General features: G+C 33.9%; 1 protein-coding gene across 2 annotated transcripts in view; it reads right to left on the bottom strand.

The window, feature by feature from the left end:
* The window catches only part of ARID2 (AT-rich interaction domain 2), a 189404-nt gene that overhangs the window by 70134 nt on the left and 104412 nt on the right, over window positions 1–14858 (bottom strand). For both annotated transcript variants that reach the window (XR_012420153.1, XM_045365100.3), the window contains exons 7-10: window positions 2089–2155; window positions 1745–1995; window positions 1316–1412; window positions 1026–1235 (exon numbers count right to left, since the gene is read on the bottom strand). Coding sequence is in view for 1 of the 2 variants with exons in the window: in XM_045365100.3 (XP_045221035.1) it covers window positions 1026–1235; window positions 1316–1412; window positions 1745–1995; window positions 2089–2155 (625 nt within the window). In the remaining variant the exon portion in view is untranslated. The remainder of the gene's footprint in view (window positions 1–1025; window positions 1236–1315; window positions 1413–1744; window positions 1996–2088; window positions 2156–14858) is intronic.

Below are 14858 nucleotides of genomic sequence, written 5' to 3'. Positions count from 1 at the left end.
ATAAAAATACATATATATATAAACATACATATATATATATATATATATATATATTTTTTTTTTTTTTTTTTTTTCCTGAGAAAGGGTCTTGTTCTGTCACCCAGGCTGGAGTGCTGGCACGATCACAGCTCACTGCAGCCTCAACCTCCCAGGCTCAAGCGATCCTCCCACATCAGCCTCCGAAGCAGCTGGGAACTACAGGCATGTACCACTACATCCGGCTAGTTTTATTTATTTTTCGTACAGATGAGATCTCACTATGTTGCCCAGGGTAATCTTGAACTGGGCTCAGGCGATTTTACTGCCTTGGCCTCCCAAAGTGCTGGGATTACAGTTGTGAGCCACCATGTCCAGCAGTGGGTATCTATATACTTGGAAAGATTCTCAAGTGATTCTGATGTGTAGCCAGATTTAAGAACCACTCATATGAAAAGTGACACATTAACTTCTCAATAATAACAGTTTTCAAGCTGCATCTTTATTAACTGTGATTTTAATATTTATTACACCTGAGACAGATATCATTTTAATCATCGAGTAAAACATTAACATGGCATGTGTTAGTATTTAAAACTGATATTTAAAACTAATAGCTCTTACGGAGGTAAGTTCATTGATTTTTAAAGATTGCAGCACCACCAGCAACTTCTAGGAACAGAAGGAAACCTGTTTCACTTAGCTTTGTTGTTTAATAGTAGTAGCTGGCCATATGAAACAGAAAGACCTGCTCTCAGATAACTTAGATACCGCAGTTTTGTCCATTTCAAATTTAATACATAATAACAGAAATTAAGAGAAGAAATAGGAATTACTGATAGCCATGTAATCCTGGTCTCTAAATTATAGATGTTTCTTGCTCATGTAAAACAGGCAGAAAGAATAATGGAAACAAGTATGCCTGAAGAGGTAATGACTCTTCAAAATAAAATACTAAACCCCAAATATAAATTGAGGGTTTTGTACAGTACCATATTAAACATTTTTCCTCAATAAAGAAAACGATTTGTTTTTTGGTCCAATCTTACCTATGCTCTTTTCCACTTTTGCAATTTTTGTGCAAGCAACATCTCCCATTTCCGTGAGCATGTATAGCACCTCGAGTGTTGAGATTACAAGCAGCACATCAGGTAAAGTGAGATGACAAATGATCTCTCTGTAGGAATCCTGATCCACATATTCACAAATTAAAACACCATTATCTTCCGCTTTGCAAAGATTTCCCAAAATTTCCATGCCTGAAAAACATAAATATGTATTATTAAGAAATGATACAGTTTGTTTACTTTAGAAAGTAAATACTACAGTGAAAACTCACCTCTCATCTTTAAAAATCTATCCCTTGACATTAGACATTTTGTGACAGTATGAAACATCAGATGAGTAGTTTTGAAATCAACAGGGTCCAATAAAAGCTGGAAAAAGAAACAACACTACTATTGAGCTATGCTTCTTCCAGAGTTGTATATTTCAAATTTAATAAAAATTTTTTTAAAAACCAGGATAATGTTGCATAACATTAAAAAATGCAATTATTGTAAAAATAGCCATCACTGAATTTAAAGCATCATTTCAAATAGTTTTTTCCGTAAGTGTGTGATACTTCTACATCACCATTTTTAGCAATTAATACACGTAAGCATTTAATAGTCTATAAATATGGCAACTAAAAAATGCCTCATCCTAAAATTGTAACATAAATGTTGCTAACTATAAAAACTAGTTTAAGGTACAGTCACATGCTTACCTCAGCTGCAATATTTCCTAATGTGTCAAGGCCTAATTGCCTTAAAGAAATAAAATGACTATGTGCAGAAAGTAATAGGAAACGAAGACAGGTACGATTAGCTGCCAAGAGCTTAACATTGCCCTCCTCAAAGGAAAGATTTCGCAAAATCACTGCAATCTGAAGTACCCGCTGTCCTTCAATATCGTTAATGCCCAGCTTTCGAGGTGGATGAAATAAAGATTCCCAAATCCATTCTCCTGATGTACCTTCTACAACAGAAAATACATATTTCATTTAAATTAATATTTCATTTATTATTAATACTTCAAAGGTTTTGAAAAAATTTGCTTTCACTAACTTACCATGAGACTTGTTTCTGTCAGAAATGAGGTCACGAACTTCATTATCATCAACGATGTCTTTCCAAAACTGTAATGAGAAGTTATGTAATTCTCCATAATTTGAAACAACTATTCTATTGCTTTAGAAATAGTCACACACAGGCTGGGTATGGTGGCTCATGCCTGTAATCCCAGCACTTTAAGAGGCTAAGATGGCAGGATCACTTGAAGCTGGGAGTTCAAGACCCGCCTGGGCAGCAAAGGGACACCCCATCTCTACAAAATAGAAAATTTAAAACATTAGCCAGGAGTGGTGCCAAGTGCCTGAAGTCCCCACTACTTGGGAGGCTGTGGCCTCAAATTCCACTTGAGGCCTGGAATTGAAAGCTGCAGTGAGCTGTGATTGTGCCACTGCACTCCAGCCTGGGCAAAAGAGTGAGACCCTATCTGAAAATGAAATTTAAAAATAAGTTTTCAAAAATAGTCACACAATATGAAAATAATGTTTCTACTTATTTTTAGTTCATGTGGATATTGCTACATTCTAGGGAATTCTTTGATGTAAATATTTGATTGTCTATAGTTTCAGATACTTATGTAAAAAGGCATCTTTTTATCTTTAGAGTTTTTTAACCTAGGGCCACAGACGACTAAAGGGGCTGTGAAAGAAATCAGAAAACCTGTGAACTTGGATGGGGGAAAAATGACAACTCTATGTACATTAAACACTACTGGAAATTTACATTTCTTCTTTTTTTTTTTTTTTTTGAGATGGAGTTTCGCTCTTGTCGCCCAGGCTGGAGTGCAATGGCACGATCTCGGCTCACTGCAACCTCCACCTCCCGGGTTCAAGTGATTCTCCTACCTCAGCCTCCTGAGTAGTTGGAATTATAGGCATGTGCCACTACGCCCAGCTAATTTTTGTATTTTTAGTAGAGATGGAGTTTCACCATGTTGGCCAGGATGGTCTCAATCTCTTGACCTCGTGATCTGCCCACCTCGGCCTCCCAAAGTGCTGGGATTACAGGCGTAAGCCACTGCGCCCAGCCTTTTTTTTTTTTTCCTTTTAGCGGTGTCTCGCTCTGTCGCCCGAGCTTGAGTGCAGTGGCACAATCTCAGCTCACTGCAACTGTGACCTCTGGGTCCCGGGTTCAAGTAATTCTCCTGCCTCAGCCTCCTGAGTAGCTGGGACTACAGGTGCTTACCACCACAGCAGGCTAATTTTTGTCTTTGTAGTAGAGATGGGGTTTCACCATGTTTGCCAGGCTGGTCTTGAACTCCTGACCTCGTGATCCACCTGCCTCGGCCTCCCAAAGTGCTGGGATTACAGGCATGAGCCATCACGCCCGGCCTGGAAATTTGACATTTCTTTAGAATTTCTTCAACTCTGAATATTAAGAAATTAACTATAGCAATATTAGCAGTATTTGTGACATTATGTGTAATATTTCAAAACAACTGGGTTTTTTTTTGGAATCAAAGTTCTTAGGCATTTAAAACCATTAGTTGGAAAAAGGCTTACTGGCTTCATGTCATCATCAAAGAAATCCATTGCACAAAAAATCCATGACAAACAATCTTTGGTAGCAATAAAAAAGAAGTAGGCACATTTTTTTTAAAGACAATGTTCAATAACCAAGAAAAAAGGTCCCCAAAAATTCAGATATTAAAGATAACAGACACAGAACTTAAAATGACAATAAATAGTAAGTTCAAAGAAATAAAAAACTAAAAATTTTGGCAAAGGAATGAAAACCGTATGAAAGAACTAAAAAGAAATTCTACAATTGAAAAACATAACTAAAATTAAGAATTCAGTGGATATGTTTAAGAAGCGATTAGATACAACCCAAGAGTAAATTTATGAGCAAGGAGAGAGGGCAAGTAAATAAGTTTGAAGCATAAAGAGACAAAAGGATGAAGAGAAAAAAAGTGTAGGAGACATAAGCACACGGTGAAAAGTTCTAACATACAAATAATTGGAGTTCCTGAAGAACAGAAAGAATGGGCAGACAGAATATGTGAAGACTTAAGAGCAGAAAATATTCTAAAATAACTGAAAGAAGTTAACCTACATATTTCAGAAGCACTACAAACTCCAAGAAAGATTAAAAAAAAAAAAAAAGTATGGAAACATCATCATAAAACTCCTGAAGAACAAAGAGAAAAATCACAATATGATATTTTCAAAATGATGGAAGAAAATATCTGCCAACATATAATTTTTTTTTTCTTTTCGCTGAGACAGAGTCTCACTGTGTCACCCCGGCTGGAGTGCATTGGTGTGAGCTCAGCTCACTGCAACCTTTGCCTCCCAGGTTCAAGCGATTATCCTGCCTCAGCCTCCCAAGTAGCTGGGATTACAGGTGTGTGCCACCACGCCCAACTAATTTTTGTACTTTTAGGAGAAATGGGGTTTCACCATGTTGGTCAGGCTGGTTGTGAAGTCCTGACCTCACGTGATTCACCCATCTCGGCCTCCCAAAGTGCTGGGATTACATGGGATTACAGGCGTGAGCCACCACACCCAGCCTGCCAACATAGAATTTTTAAACAGTGAAACTGTTCCTCAAGAATGAAGGTGACATAAAAACATTTTCTGACAAATAAAAACAGAAAAGCTCATTATCTACAATCTAAGGAAGAATAAATGATAAAGGTAACTGTGGTTAAGCCAAATTAAAACACTTTCAAAAAGTCATGGGGTAAAAAAAAAATACATGTAAATTTAAAATTTAGAAAAATACTTTCAAGTGACTATTCGTCTAGGCCATATGGAGTATGGTACTGGAGTAGTCATCCTACCAAAACCCAACATGTATGAAAAAACTGTTTTCAGAGATTGGAAAAAAGGTAATGCAAGATTGTAATCACTGAACAAGAGAAACAAATGCAGTTATTCCAATGATTGACTGATATTTTTACTTGGACATTAATTCTAGACTAAAGCATAGGGAAGAGAAACCCAAGATATCAGAGTGATTGCTAAGCTGAAAACATTGAACAGAGCACAGCAAAGCTAAGGAGGCTAGAATATGAAAGCAAATTTTCAATAAGGGAAGAGTGATGCAGAGAAAGAGTCCCATGAGTCTACACACATATACTTTGAGTTCATTGCTAAGTACTAAGTTACACAGATGTATGTTCAAACTCCACAATGCTAGGCAAAAAACTGGAGAGAACAATCGTAAGAGGCTGTAATTAAACAATTCCTAGAATAGAGAAAACTCATATACACCTAGCTCATTCAGGAGAAATTTCCAAAATGTCATACCTAAGTAGAAGGAATAAACAAGCCCTAGAGTAAAGGCTAATCTACATATGTCATAACACAGCTTTAAAACAACCCTACTATGATAATCCATGTATCAATTGACAGCCTGCTAAAACAAAGTTCAACATTCTGGAAAAACGTCAAAGTTCAGACACTCAACAATGTCACACACACACAACATTCACATCTAATAAAAAATTACCACACCTACAAAGAAATGAGGAAACATGACCCATAACCAAGACAAAAATCAGTTTCAAGAAAAATAAGATAGTGAAATAACAAAGATAACAAAAAAACTAACAATGACATTTAAAAACTATTAAGTAAATGATATAAAAACTATGAACATAATTAGCAAATAAACAGATAAGACAATCAAATAAAATTTCTTGAGCTGGAAAATGTAATACAGATGCACCTTGACTTATGATGGGATTATGTCCCAATAAACCTACAGTAAGTCTAAAACATCCTAAGTTGAAAATGCATTTAACACCCCCAATAAACCCACAGTAAAGTCAAGAAACTGTAAGTTTATTGTAACTTGGGAACCATCTGTATCTGCAAATAAAGAAAATACACAAGATTTGCTTAACTAGAAAAGATGAATGCATAACAATAGAAAATATCCACAATTAAGTACACAGAAAACAAAAAAGGTCTAAAAATAATGAAAAGAGCTTCAGTGACCTGTGGAACACCACCATGATCTAATACACACATTCAGTCATCCCTCAGTATCTGTGGGGACTGGTTCCAGGACTCTCCAAAGATACCACATTTTTCAGATGTTCAAGTTCCTCATATAAAATAGTGTAGCAGTATAGTATTTGCATACAACCTACAAACATCCTCCTGTATACTTCAAATACAGTATACCTAATACAGTGTAATGTGATGTAAATAGTTGTTATACTGTCGTCTCTTAACTTTTTATTTTTATTACTTTTTACTTTTTTAAATTGCTTAATCCCCCAAATATTTTCAATCTGTGATTGGTTACATCTATGGATGCGGAATCCATGGATTCAGAAGCCAGATTGTAAATGTAGTACCAGGAAAAGAAGAGGGGTCTGGGTGTGGTGGTGGATGCCTATAGTCCCAGCTACTTGGCAGGCTGAGGCAGGAGGATCGCTTGAGCCCACGTGTTCAAGGTTGCAATGAGCTATGATTGTACCACTGCACTCCAGCCTAGGCAGCGAAGCAAGACCCTGTCTCTAAAACAAACAAACAAAAAAACCAGAGGGGAAAGAAAAATATTTGAAGAAATGATTGTGAAAAACTCTGCAAATTTTATGTAAGATACCAAACCTGGATCCAAGAAACTAAATTAACCCCAAGTAAAATAAGCAATGAAAACTGCAAGACATATCATAATGAAATTAAATATCAGTAATAAAGAGAACATATTAAAAGCAGTGAGAGACTACAATACCTACACAAGAGCAATAAGAACAAAGTTGATTTCTTGTCGACAACAATGCTATCTTTAAAGCAAAATCCTAAAACCTACAGTTTTATAATCATCACAAATATCCTTGACACATGAAAGCAAAATAAAATTTTTAGATAAATAAAAGTTGAGAGCCTAAACTCAACTACATCATTAATTTCCTAAAGTGTAAATGGGCTTAATGCACTGACTTAAAGGCAGAAATTGCAGAAAAGGCAGACTGTGGGGAGGAGGAAAACAAGCGCTAACTGTATGTTGTCTATAAGAAACACTATGTATAAAAACACAGATAAAAACTATAAAGATGGGAAAAATATATTATGACAACATAATAAGAAAGCTGTTGCTAAGTTTCATACATAATGTTTTTTAAAAGTTAATTCATCAGGAAAATATAACAAGTGTAAATGTGTATGCAACTAATAAGAGAAGTTCAAAACACATAAGGTAAAAACTGACAGAACTGAAAGGATGTATAAACATTCATAATTACAGTTGATGATTTCAACACTCACATCTCAGGAAATTGTAGAACAACTGAACTCATGGAGATGGAGAGTAGAATGATGGTTACCAGAGGCTGGAGCAAAGTGGGAATGGTTAATAGGTACAAAAACATAGCTGGACAGAATGAATAAGATTTAGTATCTGATAGCAAAACAGGGTGACTATAATAATTTATAGTATGTTTTAAAATAACTAAAAATGTGTAAGTGCAATGTTTATAGCACAAAGAAATGATGTTTGAGGTGATGAATACCCTATTTACCCTGATGTGATTATTACACATTGTATACCTGCTTCAAAATATCTTATATATCCCTAAATATATGCACCTACCACATATCTATAAAAATTAAAAACTTAAATAACCCATATATCAAAGAGGAAATCAACAAGTTAGAAAAAGTGCAGCAATAGAAAGATATATGAAAAGCAGAAATTAATGAAAACACATACATACAACTGCAGGAAACATCTAATCTTCCTCAATTATATTTGTGTGTTCTTCTAATGTCTTTTTTTTTTTTTTTTTTTTTTGACACAGAGTCTCGTTCTGTCACCCAGGCTGGAGTGCAGTGGCATGATCTCAGCTCACTGCAACCTCTGCCTCCTGGGCTCAAGCGATTCTCCTGCCTCAGCCTCCTGAGTAGCTGGGATGGCAGGTGACCGCCACAACACCCAGCTAATTTTTTGTATTTTTAGTAGAGATGGGCTTTTGCCATGTTGGCCAGGCTGGTCTCAAACTCCTGACTTCAAGTGATCCACCCGCCTTGGCCTCCCAAGTCAAAGTGTTGGGATTATAGGCGTGAGCCACCGTGCCTAGCCATTTATGTTTTCTTGATTTCATGTGATTAACGATTATATTGATAACCTCCACTCCCCATTGTGACTGCATATTTATTTAAACATTTTGTGCAATTTACACTTTCATCACCAATTTTCTGGAGTTAAGAAAAACTATATAATTCTATAACCAAATGGTCTGGCTCTTAATGCAGTGTAGTGAGGACAGAATATAGGGCTTTGGGTCACTTTATGAAGAGGGGAATTAGGAATGCAGCTCTGTATCATGGTGAAAACTTTGAAGAGCCAATGCCTTCAAAGAAAAGGAGGCAAAAGGGCTTGACTCTCTCTACTGTAGTTTTGGGTTAAAATAATGCCCCAAATTTTGTACCACTGGCCTACTCCCCAATCTCCATCGAGTTGGTTTCAGTAACTACTCGAGTCACCAGAAAATCAATGAATAAATTAATATAGTCATTCTAAACCAGTATTTCTCTGTAGATGACTGGCAATTGGAATAGAGTAGTGGAAGAAAAAACTTTCAATCCAATCTTTACAAAAACCCTACAAAAACAGGTCTGCTGAAATTCGTAACCAACATTATAAAACAGAAGGGAATATTCCACCATGGAATAAGTAAAATCAGTCACAACAGCTTTAGATATCAGAATAATCAAGTGTATTTAATTTTTAATTTGTGTATTATATATTTTGTTTCTATATTATATATTTAATTTATATAATTCAAATTAATTTATTAAAAGATTTTTAAAATCTTCAAAATTATTAAAAACATAAAAAAGAAGATCAAAGGGGAAAATCTAAAATAGGACAGAGAGAATTTCTAGAAATTAAAACATGATCACTAAAATAGAAATTTAACAAATAGGTCAAGTAGCATATTAGACACAGCTGAAAATGATTAAGGAACAAGCCCAAGGAAATTACCCAAAATGCTGCTCAGAATTAAGAGAAGGTCAGAAATTGACCCCCCCAAAAAAAAAAAAAAAGGATAACCTAGCAAAAAAGGCAGAAAACAATAGAATGACAATAATACAAGAAAAATATAACTTATAATCTACAATTCTATAAGTGGAAGATGGACAAAAATAAAGACAATTATAAAACAGAATTTTATCAATAAAATATCTTCATTGAAAGATCTAGCTAAGGATGTGTTATATTGTGAAAAAAGCACATACTCAGAAGGGAGATGAAATATGCAAGAAAGAATGAGGACAGAAAAATAAGATTAAAAGATCTGCTTTCTGGGGTTTTAAATTGCATAGAGGTATAAAAACAAAAATAACATTTTTAGCAATGAGCTACACACAAAAAGAGGAAAATAAATATTTTCTCTAATTAGAAAACACAAATTTTTACTGAAATTTAGTAGGAAGAATTTGAATTTCTTGACTAAAAATCTGGTACTTTTAAGCCCTAATGGGGCAAATAAACCAATGAAAAAGAATCCAGAAAAAGATCCATACACATATGATTGGTGGATTTATGACAATGGTGATACTGCAACACAGTTTTTAAAACAAATACTGTAGGTTCAACTGGGTATCCATATGAGGAAAAAAACCAAATCTTTACTCCTAGCTTATACCACATACACAAAGACACCAACAAAATTATAGATCTAAGTGTGAAAAGTAAAACAGAAAAAAAAAATACTCTGTTTTTGACTTCATGGTTGGCAAAAATTTGTAACTAGAACTAAAAAATGGCCAACTTCAATAAAAAAAATTGATGTTAAACTACATTAAAATTAAGTATGTACGTTCATCAAAAGATACCATTCAAGAATGAAAAGGCAAGCCAGAAAATATTTCCAACATCTTAAAAAGAACTTTTATCCAAAATATAGAAAAAAACTCTTACAAATCAAAAAGATAATTATTTTAAAATGGACAAAATATAGGCACTGCCTAAAAGAAGCTATCAAAATTGCCAAAGGTATTCCAGTTCTCATCAATCAAGAAAAAATGGAAATTAAAACCAAGCTACAGTAACAATACACACCCATTGTAACAGTTAAAATGAAAGAGACTGACAATACCAAATACTGTCAACAATGAGGAACTGGAACTGACATACTACTGTTGAGAAGGTAAAACTGTACAACTACTTCGAAAACATGTTTGGTAGTATCTACCAAAGCTGAATACAGATATGCATGCTCTATAACCTAGCAATTAACACTCCTAGGTCAATTACCCAACAAAAATGCATGTACATATTTACCAAAATACATATATAAAACCCTTCACAGCAAAACTATTTGTGTCCAACCTGGAAATAACTAAATCCTTATTGCTTTTTACAGTAGAAAAGACAAATTGCTGCATATTCATGCAATGTAACATTATACAATAGAAATGAATGAAGTACAAATACTTGCAATGATATGCATGAAACTTTCACAAACATGATATTGAATAAAAGAAAAAAGAGAAGTAGAATAAGGAAGAAAGATTAACAGATAAGGGAGTGAATGAAGAAGTGACTGAAAGGGGGAATGAATAGGCGTACTTCAGAGGAGCTGATAATGTTCTAATTCTTCATCTGGGTAATGATTACATGGGTGTATCCACTTTATAAACACATCTTGAAGTGTATACTTATGTATGTGTTATATATATACATTAAGTATGTGTTATAATTTAAAAAATACTTATAGGAGTCCAAAAAAGATAATGTATTAAATTAAAAAGTCAATGCATCCATGAAGCTTAGTTTTAATACATATAATAATATGATTAACATATCCTCTGTCATTAAAATTTTCTGTTAACTGCATATTCACACCTGAAACAGGCACATTTGTCTGCTACTACTTTTCCTTTTGTTTACCATGGTCCTGCACATAAACATACTTTATATACCTCAAACTAAATTTGTTCTTACCTCAGAACATTTGCATTTGCTATTCCCTCTGTCAGAAAGACTCTTCCTCTGCAGTGATGGTCACCTATTATCATTCAAACCTACTAAAAATCATCAGATATTACCTCCTGAGGGAAGCCTTTCTGGCCATCTTATCTAACGTTACCACACACTCACACATCTTGTAACTCTCTATCACATTGTCCTGTTTTATTTTCTTCATAATACCTGCAAAAGCCTCAAATAACACTGTTTACTTTTATTGTCTGTTTTCCTATAATAGAATGGAAATTTGCTGAGAGGGAGGACTTTGTTTTCCTAGTGTCCGGAAAAGTATTGGCACACAGAAAATACTCAGTGAATATTTTTTAAATAAATGAATTAATGTACAAAATATTTTACCAAATAAATTAGTTCAAGTATTTTTTCTCTGAAATAAGGTGACTTAAACTATTAATCCGATAATTCTTATCAGATATTATCAGATAAATGTCATAAACATTTTAGCTAATTATACAATATTTTATGTAGCAATAGGCCTAGCTATTTTAGGTTACAAACTTCATTCTGGATAACAATATGAAAAGTGTAACTTTACCATAAAATTCAGTTAAGATGATATACTTCTTGTAAAGGATTTAGTATATTCTTTGACTTGCAAATTTGTCTTGGAGTTACCCTAAGAAAAAAATTATTTTATATTTGTGGGCCTGGATGTGAGTATGTACAGCCCAGGTAGGTTGATAAGAAGAAGAAATGGAAACAATCTAAATTTCTGAAAATATGGATTATTTACATGAATTATGAAACATGTATAATATGAATGAAGTGGCCATTAAAATACTAAATATTAAGGATGAGAAGAAAATCTAACATTGTAATAAGTGAAAAGAATGGGTTACAAATTAAATTCTGAATAAAACTTTTGCTTTAAATAATATGCATAGAAAAGACTTGATAGGTGTATATAGGATATTAATGGTGTTTATTTCTGAATGGGTGTGATTAATAATGGTTTTAATATTTGCCCTTTGCTATAAATTCTAGCTTTTCCACAGCATGCTTCAATTACTTCTATAAGGGGGCAGACAGAGTGGCTCATGCTTATAATCCCAGCACTCTGAGAGGCCAAGGCAGGAGGACTGCTTGAGAACAGGAGTTTGAGACTACCTTGAGGAACATATCAAGACTCTATTTCTACAAAAAAATAAAAAATAAGTTAGCCAAGCATGGTGGCAGGAGTCTGTAATCCTAGCTACTTGGAATCCTGAGGCAGGAGGATTCCTGGGGCCAAGGACATTGCAATGAACTACAATGGCACCACTGGACTCTAGCCTGGGTGATAAGAGTAAGATTGTCTCAATTAAAATAAAATAAAGACTAACCTCTGCAAAACCAGGAAAACATTTTTTTCTCTCTCTTTTCTCCCACTATTTAACTATTAATTCAAATTCATGTGTTTTTATTAAATAAAAATAAAATTATTTAAATAAAATTCATGTGTACATCTCTGAAGAGACATTATACGTTCCTATTTGTTGAAATACTTTATAGTGGAACTGTTTTGTTAAAAAACTGTGTAAACAGAAAAATGATAAAGACAACTATGCAAAGTGTTTAATATATAGTCTACATTAACTTTTAATTCAAGTAAAAATATGTTTATGATAGAAAAACAAATCTACATGACAACTAATATTAATATAAAATCATTTTTATATAAGCCATTGATGCTACATGCCTAACTATAACTCTTTAATTTTATTTCTTCTTAAGTAAAGAAAAAGTTCCGTTATAAAAGAAAAACGCCCTAGTGGGAATATTAGTTAGAAACCAAGCCTGTAAGGATTTTCTAACTATTTAAACATCTAAAATCTACAAAAAGTGCAATAAATCATACTGATCTACATGAAAGTTTCCAGAAAGTCTTTTTTTTTTTTCTCTCTTAAAGACAGGGTCTCACTCTGTTACTCATGGTGGAATGCAGTGGTACAATCATAGCTCACTATAGCCTCTAACTCCAGAGCTCAAGTGATCCTCCTGCCTCAGCCTCCCAAGTAGCTGGAACTACAAACATGCACCACCATGCCCAACTAATTATTTTTTTCTTTGTAGAAACGGGGTCACATTCTGTTTAGTCTTGAACTCTTGGGCTCAACCAATCCTCCTAACTTGGCCTCCAAAATTGTCAAATAAGTCTTGATGCATTAAAGACAATTTATAATACATAAAATAGACTGCTAAAGAATAAAGTTTTTGATTAGTTGAAGCTTATCATTAGCAGTTTTTGTTAGTTAAACCTAAAGACTAGCAATAAAGAAAAGGTAAAATGCCACAAGAAAAATCTACTTAATAGTTACTATTTCCTAAAACAACTCTCCTTTAATACAAATTTGCAAGATAGCTCAATAACAAATTTTATGGACACAAAACAACTGTATGTACTTACGGGTACCTGTGATATTTTAATACATGCATACAATGTGTAATAATCAAATAACGGTATTTGGGATACGCATCACCTCATATATTTATCATTTCTTTGTGTTGGGAGCATTTCAAATCTTCTTAGTATTTTGAAATATAAACTATTGATAACTATAGTCATGCTACTGTCCTATAAAATACTAGAATTTATTATTTATTCTTTCTATCTAACTAGGTATTTGTACCCATTAACCAACCTCTCGTTGTGCACTACCCTCTCACCCTTCCTAGCCTCTGGTAACCACCAATCTACTCTACCTCCAAAATATCAACAAGTCTGACTCCCACATATGAGTGAGAACATGAAGTATTTCTCATTCTATGTCTGGGTTATTTCATTTAAAGTAATAACCTCCAGTTCCATCCATGTTGCTACAAATAGCACATTTTCATTCCTTTTAGGACTGAATAGTATTTCATTGTGTATATATACGTAATAAAAAATATATGTGTGTGTGTATATATATAAAACTTTATTCATTCACCTGTTACTGGATACTTTGGTCAATTTCATATCTTGTCTATTGTGAATAATGCTGCAATGAACATTGAGGACACAAGTATCTCTTTGATATACTATTTCCTCTCCTTTGGATAAATATCCAGTAGTGGGATACTGTTTTCCATAATGGCTGTACTATTTACTTTCCCATCAACAGTGTATGAGTTCCATTTTATCCACATTATTACCAGCATTTGTTATTTTGCTGTCTTTCTGACAACAGCCATTCTAACTGGGGTGAGATGATATCCCATTGTGGTTCTCACTTAAATTTTCCTGATTAGTAATGTTGAGCAATTTTTCATATATATATTTTAGCCATTTGTATGTCTTTTTTTTTAAGAAATGTATCCTGCAACTTGTACTGAAGTTTTATTCCTTTCTCTTGCTTGATTGCTTTGGCCAGGACTTCCAGTACAATGTTGAATGAGAGAGGTGAGAGTGAGTGCCCTCATCTTATTTCAGTTTATCAAGGAAAAGCCTTCAGTTTTTCCCCCATTTGATATAATGATTATCTCAAAAGATTTTTTTAAAAAGTAGTTGATAAAATTTAACACTTCTGCTTGATAAAAACTTTCAAGGAATTAGGCATAGAAGAAATATACCTCAAAACAATAAAAGCCACGTATGACAAATCTACAACTGAGATGATCATATCTTCGTGCTTCATTCTGTTGATGTGATGTATCACATCTATTGATTTGCATATGTTGAACCATCCTTATATCCCTGGGATAAATCCAGCTTAATGATGGTTGCACTGTCTTTTTGATATGTTGTTGGATTTGGTTTGCTAGCATTTTGTTGAGGACTTTTGCATCTATGTTCATCACAGATAGTGACCTGCAGTTTTCTTTTTCTGTTGTGTCCTCGCCTGGTTTTGGTATCAGAGT

The sequence above is a fragment of the Macaca fascicularis genome, chromosome 11 (assembly GCF_037993035.2).
Source record: "Macaca fascicularis isolate 582-1 chromosome 11, T2T-MFA8v1.1".
Lineage (NCBI taxonomy): Eukaryota > Metazoa > Chordata > Mammalia > Primates > Cercopithecidae > Macaca > Macaca fascicularis.
The sequence above is the reverse complement of the archived record's forward strand: the minus strand, read 5'-3'. Positions and strand labels throughout refer to the sequence as shown.